This window comes from Chroicocephalus ridibundus, chromosome 2 (assembly GCF_963924245.1).
Source record: "Chroicocephalus ridibundus chromosome 2, bChrRid1.1, whole genome shotgun sequence".
Classification (NCBI taxonomy): Eukaryota; Metazoa; Chordata; class Aves; order Charadriiformes; family Laridae; genus Chroicocephalus; species Chroicocephalus ridibundus.
This window is the reverse complement of record NC_086285.1, coordinates 118,165,222-118,177,464: the sequence shown is the minus strand read 5'-3', so window position 1 is coordinate 118,177,464 and position 12,243 is coordinate 118,165,222. Positions and strand designations below refer to the sequence as shown.

Genomic DNA, 12,243 nt, shown 5'->3' with positions numbered 1-12,243 from the left:
GGGCCAGTCTGGCTGCCTGCACAGGAGCTTTGTTGGTAAAGAAAAGGGTGAAAAGAAAGATCGAGTAATAGAAATGCACTGACCACATAAGCAAACTTGCTGAAACATCTTGCTCCTCTGACCTCCTGACAGCTAAGGAGGGGTTACCGCATACCGGCTAGGCACCTGCACGGTGTGGCCATGGGACTTCCCGAGGTGGAGCTGGACCTGCAAAGCTTTGAATGGTGGCCAGTGAAGGCGGCCAACACAAACATGACTCCTCACATGTTACCAGCTCAGGTTTTCTCACAGGCATTAATGAGAACCCACCCAGGCAGGGCCCTCTCACCCGTTCGGCTCTAAGGCTGTCTCACTTCGAAACCTGCCAAGTCCCAAGGTTTCGGCAGAGGCAGCTCCCTCTCAGCGTCTGTCCTTCTGTGAAGCTGTCTCATTAATTCCCTCATAGTCATGAACGCTACATTCTGTCCCAGCTCATCTTCAGAATTGACAGCAAAGGGTTTTTTTCCTTGTCTGATGAATATTAACCTTGCAGATAACTGCAAGAGATGCTTGCTAAGTAGTATAGTAAGAGCCCAAAATATGGCAGAGCAAACTTCTGTGGGATTTATTCTTAAAAGTTTTGTGTATTAAAGGAACAAGGCTGATGCATCTATGCTGCCCATCTGTCTGTGCATCGTCGTATTGCAGTGACTTCTGAACCGCCGCTCAACTTCAACTAACATCTCGAAGATGACCACAGTTCCACAAGTTTCAACAGAAGCAACAGAGGGAGGCGCAAGCCTGTGCCCTGAACAAGGAACAAAGCTGGCAGAGACCAACAGTGATGGATGACAGCCAGTGTGATGTGGGGCTGGCCGTGCTTGGACCACGCACAGCTGAGAAAGCCTACTGGCAGTCAGTGACTGCTCCTGCACAGCTCAAAGTGACTGTGAGCACCCAGCCTCTCAGTGTCCTCATGCTAAAGGCCATGGGTACACTCAGTGTCCTTCACGGGACTCCTGGAGGAGCCTGAAAGCTGTGTGCATGGGGACTTCAGGCCCTTTCTTGGGGGGCCAGCCCTTGGGACCAGTGTCAAAGACTTAGGCAGGGCCTGCAGCACTGAAGATGGGCCATGAGGACCTGCCCCAAGAGATGCAGCAGGACGCTGGTGCAATTAGTGAAACTGCCCTTATTACCTGAGTCTTACCCCTGCTGTTGAACATCACCTCTTCAGGGGAGCACAGGAATGCCATTTTAGCCTCCTGAAGTGACAGGTGAAGTCAATAAGCATCCCCTTCTGTAGAGAGAGCAACCATAAGTGGTATACAAGGTCACATACCTATGAAAAGACTTAGTTCAGCGTGTGTACTTCCCATTCACTTCTCAGACCATTAAATTGGTGTTTTCACGCTATTCTTGTATACATCATTCTGAAACTCCGGCTGCCTGAAAGGCTTTAGGTTCAGTGAATAGCAAAGGCTCCATCACACACAAAAGGCCTGATGTGCTTCCAGTGGCTCACAAGGCCACTCCTGATGCTGGGATGACCCTGCAGGGTGGACGGTGCCCCCAGCTCTTTGTTTTGCACCTCTTTCAGGACTCTGCCTGTAAAACACTTGTTTCTGAGAGACTCTTCTTTTGTCTCCAGCGTGTTTGGAGGCATCTTCTGTGGTGGGCTGAGCCTGCACTGCCTGCCCACCCAAGGCCATGGAGGACCAGGGTCTGACCTCGCAGCCCTCCACCATGAAACTAAACGGTGGGATTCAGCTCCTCAGCAACATCCTGGAGGCTTCCTCCAGTACTAACAACCCATCGCACTTCGCAAGCCCTACAAAAGCCAGGCAAGTCAACCATTCCAGCATCCCCCTTCACTGCATCTCTCCAGATGATGAATAGCGAGGCCATACATGGTTCTGTATTTTCTAATGGGGAGAAACAAACTGAATCTTCACAAGCTTTACTAATCATAAATTAATTTTAGAATTACTCAGGAAATGAGATTTGTTCTGTAGGTCAATAAATTCTGAAGATAAATCTATTTGGACCACAATAACTTCAATGGCCTTTCCAGTGGACCTCCCCCCCCGCCGCGATTATTCAGCAGATACTCCTCTCTGCTTCCTTCCCAGCACCAGCTGCTCCCAGAAGGAATTCTCCTGCCCATCTGCCTCAAGCCTGACACAGCCAAATACAACTGTAAGCGATGTTTAAACTCCAAATCCAATCACTGATTTGCTTCCTTAGCAAAAAAAAACCACCACAAAACCAACAACACAAAAAAGAATGCGCTTGTTTCTAACCACCCGGCCCACTGGAAAAGGCCTTATGTAGAAAAGGAAACTTCCCACATGGAAACAGCAGTATTTTTCCCAAAGAAAACTACAAGAACAAGAATTCTAGGTATACACAAAACCGAGTACCTGGGACCATCATCTAATCTACAGGACCTGAAATGATTTTAAAGCCGTGTTGCTGAAATCTTGTTCCACAGAGCTCCTCGCTTATTTAAGATGAAGCTAGTAAAATGAATTATAATTCGACATGAAGGAAAACCTGGCAGAACCCGGCCCTAGTTTCCAGCAGCCTCATGTCCTCAGCCACCCATTCACCGCAAAACTAAAACAAACTCCTTCTGCGCTAGACAGGAGCCTTTGGCATCAACAAGCCGACTTCTGGACAAGCGGGTTTTTTCCATTTACATGTAATTACATACTAGCCTCTGAACAGCTAGAAGCTCCACGTTCTTTTTTTATATCGCTTGTTTCTCGTGAATACACAAAGAGCACAAACTCAAACCACATTAATGATAACCTTGTTAAATATAAACTACTACACAATTATCCAAACTGCTAACACAAACAAAAACGCCAGGAAACTCTGATTGTATGTTCACAATGGTTTCTGAAAACTAAATAAAAACAAAAACACGAGGCAGCCAGTCTTGCCTGATACTGTAATAGAAAATGGTTTCACGTTACAACATAACTTACATGTCTCAGCACAGAGGACTAGTCTGTCAAACGGCGCATCAAACCCAATTTGAAGCCCGCTGCAAGGCGAGCGGAAGGGTGGGACGAGAGAAAGCACATGCATACACGAGCTACAAAAAAAAAACCAAACCAACCACTACCAACTCTCTGATTTTCCTCTGTGCTCCTCCCCATCCTCCTTCAGGTGAGCTGATGCCTGTCTCTGGGCAGTTGCTGCGACTCCCACCCCGTCGCTCCGAGGAGGGCAGGCCGTGTGCTGGGCATTTGGCTCCTTCGAGAGGAAGGGAGCAGCAGCAGGTCTGCCCCAACCCTCCGTCCCTGGGCTGGTGCCAGCCCTGCGCGCACCTGCAATTTATCTTCTGCTCTTAGTGAAGAGCGAACCCAGCAATCGGAGCCCCTACCATGTCTTTTCATTGAGATGGAGGAGGAAACCCTCGATACAACCTTCGTGGTCTGCAACTGTCCATTCCAGATGTTTAGAAATATAGAGCTTTTTCCAGAACAGAAACAAATCTGTTGAAGGCAGGCCAAACTCTGCCCCGGGCTGCACATGTGCAGCGTGACAGCAGTCAGCAAAGCCGGGGGCAGAACCCAGAGCTCTCCTGCACCAGCACCAGCCGAGCACCAGCCATAAGCATGTGCTCGATGGAGAGCCGCACACTTGTCGCTGGAGTTATGCTAGGTCCCTGCCACAGCTGAATCTAGCTCTCAAGAAAACAAAAGAGCATGAGAAGACCAGCACTTCCCTTACATCTTCCACCACAAGAAAACATACGGCACAAAGAAGGACCATTACAGGACTGGAGGAGCACCCAGAGAAGGTTTTTTGAGGTGATTTCCCTTGCCATGGACTTGGGCTATCCATTCAGCCCGTTTGCACACTAGCAGCACAGCCAAACTTGCACAACGCTGGATTTTTAGGTTCTTAACATAACACAGTAATTACCTTTCCCTCTTAAACTCCACACTGTTCTCATGTAAGAAAAAAAAAAATCAGTTGTGGAAGGAAAAAGTAAGAGTGACAAACAGGGGCAAGGCGAAACAATGATGGGCAGAGGGAAGAAATGATACAGGCGAGATCTGAGCATCCTTCCCAGAACTGAGAGCAGGATCAAAGCGTGCAAGCAAGGAAAACCAAGAAGGATCCTTGGGAATCCAGAAAGATGACATAGGAATCCTGCAGGAATAGTAAACTCAGTAACTGGAAAGCCAAGTCTCTAGAACACTAAGAGGGTACTGCCAAGCGCGTTATCACCAACGAGTAAAACGTTCAAGAGTAGAAAAGCAATTCCCAAGTCATGGTCTGTGGGTCACTCCTAACTCACAAGGCCACGGACAGCAGTGTGCGGAACCATGCCACAGAGGAAAACGCGCAAGGGTGTGTGTGTCATGTTGCTGTGCCAGTGATCCATGGCGCAATTAGCGAGCTGTCACTGCAGGAAATGTTTTGAGAGACACATGACTGGGAGAAGATGGGTGGTAACCCACCAGCAGGCATTTTACCTGGGAAGGTGGGGCTCCCTAGCACAGCACCTGAAAAGGGGCTCAAAAAAAGCCACCAATACAATCCAGATGGAAGAAAAGAAAACAACCGACAGCGGGGCACGCAGCTAAGACAACTTTCTCCTGGAATACCTCCAATTTCTCCAAGCTGGTTGGTTTTGAAGGGGATTTTTCTACAGCAATCTATGCTCAATTACCCTTATAAACCCTTGCAATAGCATGTGACTCAAAGTCTACCTATTTGTCCAAGGGAGAAACAAGAAGGGAGTGTGGCAAATGGGGAATGTGGGAGTGGCGACTGATGTGGGCTCGGGGAGCGCAGTCATTTCCTCCGGCTTCTTCCCTGGCTCTTCCCCCCCGCCCCCCCCAGCCTTTGATAGCCGAATATGTTGTTGAAGAGGTGAAGGAATACAATTTTGTACCCGTGGAGCAATTAATCCACATGCATTTGCACATTTTTACATGGTTGTGCCTTCTTAGCCAAAAGTCTCAGCTTTTCAAGCAGGTGAGGTTACTCTTTTGAGATGAGCTTGTTAAAAGGCAAAAGAGTACCCGGCGGCAACGAACAACCCAGAGGAGCACGAAGTGCTGGTAGATAAAGAGCTTATTTAGGGAGGTAGCGAGACGCTGCTTGCACCATACGCATAGACCGTAATCCGTGGGCATCGATGGAAAGATTTCCTTCCCCTTTGTGGGCTCCAGAGGAATCAGTTGGCTGAGGGCTGGCTAGAAGAAGGGCAGCAAGGCGGGCTGAAGCGGCCACCAGCCATGAGAAAGGGGGTGACAGCGGCAGTGAGGGCGCAGCAGCCGCACGCCTGCACTGCTGAGCAGGGAGCCAAACTTTCAGCCACTCGGGGCGAGAACGACGGGCATGGGAGCGGATCCCACACCCCCGCCGTGCCGCTGCTCCCCCTGGGTCGGGCGGCCGCCGACCGCCCCGGCCCCGCGGAGGGAGGGAGGGAGGCTCGGCACCACCGGCGCTCCCACCCGGCGGCTAACGCGGCTCCCCACGGCTGCCCCCCGCCTCCCCACGGTTGCCGTGCCCGCCCTTGCCGGGGGGCGAGCCCACCGCCCGCCCGCCCCATCCCGCGCATCCCTCATCCCGCGCATCCATCATCATCATCATCATCATCATCCCCGCGCCGCGGCTTACCGGGACCGCTGCAGCTCGAAGGCGGCGGCGGGGCCGGGCTGCCCCAGCTCTCCGCTGCCGCCGGCGGGGCCCTGGGGGCTGGCGCGGCCGAAGGGCGCCGGCAGCACCCCCGCCGTGAAGGAGTTGAGGCGGCCGCGGCTGCCCGCCGCCGCGGCGCCCAGGAAGGCGGCGGCCGGCACCTGCACCGCGGCGAAGGCGTCCTCCTCCTCCTCCTCTTCCTCCTCCTCCGGGGCCCGGGGGGGTTCGGCGGGCGCCGCCGGGGGGCTGCCCAGCCGCGGCGGCGGCGGAGGCGGCGGGGCCTGGCGGGGCCTGGCGGCGGGGCCGTCGTTGCCCGGCGGCGGGGGCCGCCCGTCGAGGGAGATGCTGGTGAGGAAGGAGAGCGCGGCCTGCCTGCGGCGGGGGTCGCTGCGCACCGGCGGCGGCTGCGGCGGCCCCGGCGGCGGCGACTGCGGCCCCTTCCTGGGGCAGGGCTCCGGCGGCGGCAGGGGCCCGGCGGCGGCGGGACTGCCGGGGCTGGCGGCGGTGGCGGCCGCCGCCATTGTCAGCCGGCTCCCCCCTCCCCTCCCCGCTGGCCGGGCGCTGCCTGTGGCTGCCTCCCCCTTAGGCGGGCGGGCGGCGGGGCATGGGTGCCGTCGGTCCACCGGGGTGCATGGGGGTGGCGGGGGGCTTCTCTTCGCCCGGCTGCCCCGGGCCCCCGCCGCCCGCCCGCTCCGTATTTATAGGTGCAGCCGCGCCGCCGAGCGCCCTGTGCAATAACACGGCAATCACGTGTGGGAAACGGGGAGCTGGAGGAAAACAAAAGCCCGGCCAGCAGCCCGGAGGAGGAGGAGGAGGAGGAGGGAGAAGGGTGGGTCTCGGCGAGCTCCCTCCTTTCAACCTCTCGCTCTCTCTTTTTTTTTTTTTCCCCTTTCACCCCTTTCCCTCCTCCTCCTCCTCCTCCTCCTCCTCTTTTTCCCTTCCTGGATGCGTGGGGGCGGGCGAAAGGTGGAGTCTGCGCCCGTAGTACACGCCACATGGCCCTCGGAGCCTGGCACCGGCAGCACCGGACCCTCCTGGGGCTGCCCGCTTGTCCCCGTGCCCCCCCCACGCCGTCACCGCGGCTGCTGGAGCCGCACCGGGCTACGCCGCGGCGAGCGGCCCGGGGGCTGCCCCGATGCTTTTCGTGTGTGTGTTTAACATCTCACGAGTTCCCTGAACTGCTAAAGCAACTCCCTCCCCAGCCCTTCCCTCGACCCCTTTCCCCTGCACCAGAGAAAGTGCAGGTATTTAGTTTGCCCTCTCGTAAGTAGCCCAAGCCCCAGAATTTGTGCATTCCCTGTCTTTTTTCCGAAGGGATGGCTGTTGTGCAGCTGGCTACAGCTCAGTCAGGCTCCCTCCTCCTGCAGCTGCAGCTGGGGAGGGCCCACGGCCAGTCCCACCTCAGTATAAAGCTCCTTCGTTTCTTCATTACTTTATTTCGATCAACTCAACCGTGCTACAAGTGTTCTTGTCCTGCGATGATAATTTCATCAACAGCTTATGTAAGGGTTGGATAACAGATACATACAAACAGCAGAACATATGGTTGTTGCGAGATAGCGACGTGCGCCTTCTTCATAAAGCATTACAATGACTAGTATTATATTCCAGTTATAGTTGGTGGATGATTTACAGTCATGCCAAACTGTAACAAATATTGTAGTGCCCCCTACGATTTTATCAAAAGTTTGCTAATCTGATAAAAAAACCCAAGATTGTTGGGTCAGAGAGGGGCAGCCTAATTCTATTGTTGGAGGAAGCTATGGACCCAGGTTTATGTTCCTCTCAAAATTGACCTTTTGAGCATTCAGTGACTTTAGAATCGAGCTCTGTGACTTGGATTGATTTCTGAAAATTTGGCCTTTACTGACACTGAGTGCCACAAAACTCGAACTTTCAGGGGCCAAGTCCCTGGGGGGGGCTCCCATAAGAGTGATGCATCCTAAGCAGAAAGCGCTGAGCGAGGTAAGGGGAAATGATGGATGAAAGGGATATTTCCCAGATCCCACCTTCTTAGAGAGGTGAGTGCTATTTTGAGACGGGCATTCTCATTTCAGACTGCTCTCTTGAAGTTTAAGCTGATGCTTGTCTTTCCTAAGAGAGGGCACTGCTGTTTCTGTCCCTGTGTCACGTCCGGGATGGATCATTTGGATGGGAAGTGGATCGGCCTAAGTGGTAGACTCACCTCCCCAGAGACGAGCCCGTCTGGCATCTCCCACCTGCTGGGAGGATGCTCTGTACCCCTGTGGTTGCAAAGTGTCCTTCAAACTTCTGTTTCAGGGAGGAGGTCTGAGGAATTGCAGGGCTGCCACCTTCCGTTGATGGGGCAGGCAACGACCATTTCTGACCGTCAGCTCTGTCTCTTCAGTGGGAACCAGCGGGCTGTCTGATGTTGGGGCAACGATGCACTCGGCTCCCATGGGCAACTCCGTGCTCCTTTTGAGACAGTACAGCTTTTAAAAGAATTCAGGGCTGTTTCGAGGAGGGCTCCTGGGCCACAGGGAAGTGTCAGTTCTGTAGCCTGATGGTCACCATGTTCCCTGAATGCTGAGCCCTGGTCCACAGACTACTACTAAATGGTAGCTAGGTCATGAAACTCCATCCTCCCACGTTACAGCAGAGTAACATATACACTGGGATTTTTATTTTTTTTCCTCTTGCATTTCTGAGGGGAAGCAGCCACAGCGTGTATTTTTCTCTGGAGCTCAAAAGCTTGCTATGGCAACTGAGTCCTGGAGCGTATTTTCCAAATCCAGCTTCTCACGAGGGATAGGTCTGGGAAAGAGAACCACCACCAAAACACCAGGTGGGGTTCCAGAGGTTGGTCTAACCTGGGACAATTTTTATGAGTGCAGAATTGTGCATTCCTTTCACAAAATTACTCTTGTGATGTGATAAATCACTCCCTATGGTAAGCATTATTTTTAATGGAGCCATGACCTCTGCTCTAGAGCTCCTCCACAGCTGTCCCAGAGGAAAGTGTTTCCCCCCTGCCATTGTCCATACTTGTGTCCAGATGCATTTTGGCACCTGACTTTTACAACACTGTCTCTGAGATCGGGAACGCTCATGCGAATGGTTGAGCTTATTGAACCTCCTTCTATCAAAAAAACACAACAAGGGGTCTTTCCTGGCAGGGCTCATTCAGCTGAGCTCACCTTGTCACCCAGCACAACCTTTGCAAAGTCCATGCCTGCACTCACCATCTGAACTACCTCAGTGGACCTAAACTGATGCCCATGGTCTACTGTGCACAGCCGCCTCTGGGGCTACTGTGTGTGCACAGACTGCCTTTTCCAAAACTCATGTTGAAGGTGGGTTAAAACATCCCTTCCACTGCACGTGAGAAAAAACCTGTTTGAGAAAGCCACAGACAAGAAGAAAAGCATGACTTTTTCAGTCTGAAGTGAAGCTATTTTTGATAGCGAGTGGGGTACCGCAGTACAGAGATAATTGGCACGTTAGAAATACCAGGTTCTCTGGATCTATTTATACGTTTAGTAGCAAATTTAAATGAATGTGCACAACCTAATGGCTTTTTCCAGTTACTTATGTCCTTTTGATCTGTACTTAGCAAAACTATAGACGATTACATGTGCTATAGTAGTCCTGTCTGCTGGAGGATATGTGAAAATGTTAAACAAATTGACTTTGCCAGTTGAAACTTTTTTTTCTTTGATGGGGAAGCAGTGGTTGACTAGAGGAAATAGCAAAGTTGAAAGGAAAACCAAAAAAGACATATTCTGGAAGCTCGCTTCTGTGACTGTTTTTTCAATCATTTCCCTCTCCGAGTTCTCTTCCAACCAACCAGCTCTACCCAAGTGCAAGCAAATGTTTTTCTTTCAGAGGTCACAGCCTTATGTAAGCGGTTGGATGACAAGTGGTAATAGGAGTGGTAGAGCATGGTGGCTTTTTCACCCAGTGCACCAAGAGCTGGAAGAGAGATTCATCAGTTGTGGGTGTTTGGAGACAACGTAGAATTTGGGGGGGGGGGGGGGGGGGAGGGGCATTAACACAGGTGAGGGGAGAGGCTGGCTGAAGAAGGTGGAGGGAGTTTGGACAAAAAATGCAAGCTCAGCAATTTACTGCTCTGAGAATCACAGACTCACAGAATGGTAGAGGTTGGAAGGGACCTCTGGAGATCATCTAGTCCAACCCCCCTGCCAGAGCAGGGTCACCCAGAGCAGGCTGCACAGGAACACATCCAGGTGGGTTTTGAATGTCTCCAGAGATGGAGACTCCACCACCTCTCTGGGCAGCCTGTTCCAGTGCTCTGCCACCCTCCAAGTAAAGAAGTTCCTCCTCATGTTTAGGTGGAACTTCCTATGTTCAAGTTTGTGCCCACTACCTCGTCCTGTCACTGGGCACCACTGAAAAGAGCCTGGCCCCATCCCCCTGACACCCACCCTTTAAGTATTTATAAGTGTTGATAAGATCCCCCCTCAGCCGCCTTTTTTCCAGACTGAAGAGACCCAAATCCCTCAGCCTTTCCTCATAAGAGAGGTGTCCCAGTCCCCTAATCATCTTGGTAGCCCTTTGCTGCACCCTCTCCAGCAGTTCCCTGTCCTTCTTGAACCGGGGAGCCCAGAACTGGACACAGTACTCCAGGTGTGGCCTCACCAAGGCAGAGTAGAGGGGGAAGATGACCTCCCTCGACCTGCTGGCTACACTCTTCTTGATGCACCCCAGGATGCCATTGGTCTTCTTGGCCACAAGGGCACATTGCTGGCTCATGGTCATCCTGTTGTCCACCAGGACTCCCAGGTCTCTTTCAGCTGAGCTGCTCTCCAGCAGGTCAGCCCCCAACCTGTACTGGTGCATGGGGTTATTCCTCCCCAGGTGCAGCACCCTACACTTGCCCTTGTTGAATTTCATAAAGTTCCTCTCTGCCCAACTCTCCAGCCTGTCCAGATCAAGAAGTGAGATTGGAGAAATGGTGCCTCCGCATACCTGCCTTCAGAGTAAAGTTGATCCAAGTGTGGAAGCCTCATGTTGCCTTGGGTTTACTTTAACCAGTGTGAGGGAAGTCCTCCTGCAATGCAAGTGTGCAGACAGCAGGACATGAACAGCTGTTCTGAAGGGCCACAGAGCTAAAAGCTGGGCTCCTGAGCGGCTTGCCAAGTCAAGCTTAAAAATATCTTCCCCACCTGGAATTTGAGTTAGAGGCAAGATTTGTATTATACTGAGGGTTAACTGCAGGAGTAACCGGTCCTGAGTCACCAGTGTGAGTCACCAGGCCAGTTCTTGAGTGGCCTCAGCCCAGTGTTCGTCTGCTTTAGTGACAAAACCGAGTTTCTTGTTGCCACTGATACTTGTTAGAGCTGCAGGACCGAGGCAGCTAGGGGAAGAAAAAGTAAGTGCAATTGTCTCTTGTAATTTTGACAGGCTTGTTTTCTGACTGTCAGGATGAGTCAGGTGATGCTGTCGTGCAAAGCTCAGCAAAGATGTACTCTGGAGCTTCTCCGCTCCCGTAGTTGAGAACAGAGATCGTTATTACTGGTGGTCATGGACATCGCTATCAGATCCCAACAGTCGGGCAGATTCCCCCTAGCTTGCGAGCACTCTTGCTGTGCAAGACTTTGGAGAAACAAGAAATGTGCAATCTTTATAAATGCTTTTTTTCTTTCATTCCCAGAGTCCCTTTTCAGAAGAGAACTGCACTTCAAAAGAGGAAAGCAGTCGTAACATTGGAGAAAGGCTTGGAATATGAATTTAATAATCCTTCTGCTTAGAAGGACTGTCTGGCAGGAAAAAAACGTAGAGGGATTTTGAGCACATTTCACTGAGAGCCATAGTTAAGAATGGAAATTGGATAAAGACAGTACAAATTCTTTACAAAAGACTAATACTGCATCTGGATAGCAAGGCCTGTTTTGGTGCCAGGCCCTAACCTTCAGTCTGTTGTAAATTTAGCCTGATTCTCAGAAATGCTAAGTAGTTCTGCTTCCCGTTGGTGATTTTTCAGGATCCTGAGTGTTTTACTTGTTGAGGGCCGCCTTTGCTAATTGAAACGTAAAAAACTTGACACTAACGTGAGTGTCACCTTGTTCGAAGAGCATCGTTCCTTAAATGTGCGTGAGCCCGCACTTGCCTCTTCAGGAAGAACCTAACTTTGTTTGCTTACATCGTTCCAGGGTAGGTGCCAACATCAGCCAGTTAATGTAAAATCAAGTTCGTATATGGCAGTGGGGAAGTGAGAGAGACTTGTGACCGCCGAGCATCGTTGCTGGAGCGGTGTGGGTGACTGCGGGGCAGGACGTGCAGAAGCAGATGCCCTCAGCAAAGGTGAAACGGTGTCTCTGCGGATCAGCTGAGGTGTGGGTGGTCAGGGCACCCAACCTGCCAGTTATTTTAGATGTCAGAGGTGCGGCGTGCGTGGTGTTTGTGTTTGCCTTGAAAGGTTCCTCGGCTCTTCAGCAGGCTAGTAGCGCCCACGTGGGCAGTAGGGCCACTTTGATAGTCATTTGTCTCTTTGAGAAATTAGGGCAGTCCAGTTAAGTGATCAAAACTGGAATCGGTATCATTACTCTAACTTACAGTTCCTTTAGGTGGGGCTGGTGGCAACAGCCATTTATTAAGAATACCTAACATTTTCCGTTG

The 12,243-nt window shown here is 51.8% G+C and overlaps 1 protein-coding gene across 2 annotated transcripts in view; it reads right to left on the bottom strand.

Annotated features, from left to right (window-relative positions):
• CABLES1 (Cdk5 and Abl enzyme substrate 1) overlaps window positions 1-6,558 on the bottom strand; it is a 73,707-nt gene extending 67,149 nt beyond the window's left edge. For both annotated transcript variants that reach the window (XM_063326704.1, XM_063326705.1), the window contains exon 1: window positions 5,626-6,558. In XM_063326704.1, coding sequence (XP_063182774.1) covers window positions 5,626-6,164 — 539 coding nt within the window. In that variant the 5' untranslated portion in view covers window positions 6,165-6,558. The remainder of the gene's footprint in view (window positions 1-5,625) is intronic.
• Between the last annotated feature and the right edge of the window lie 5,685 nt (window positions 6,559-12,243).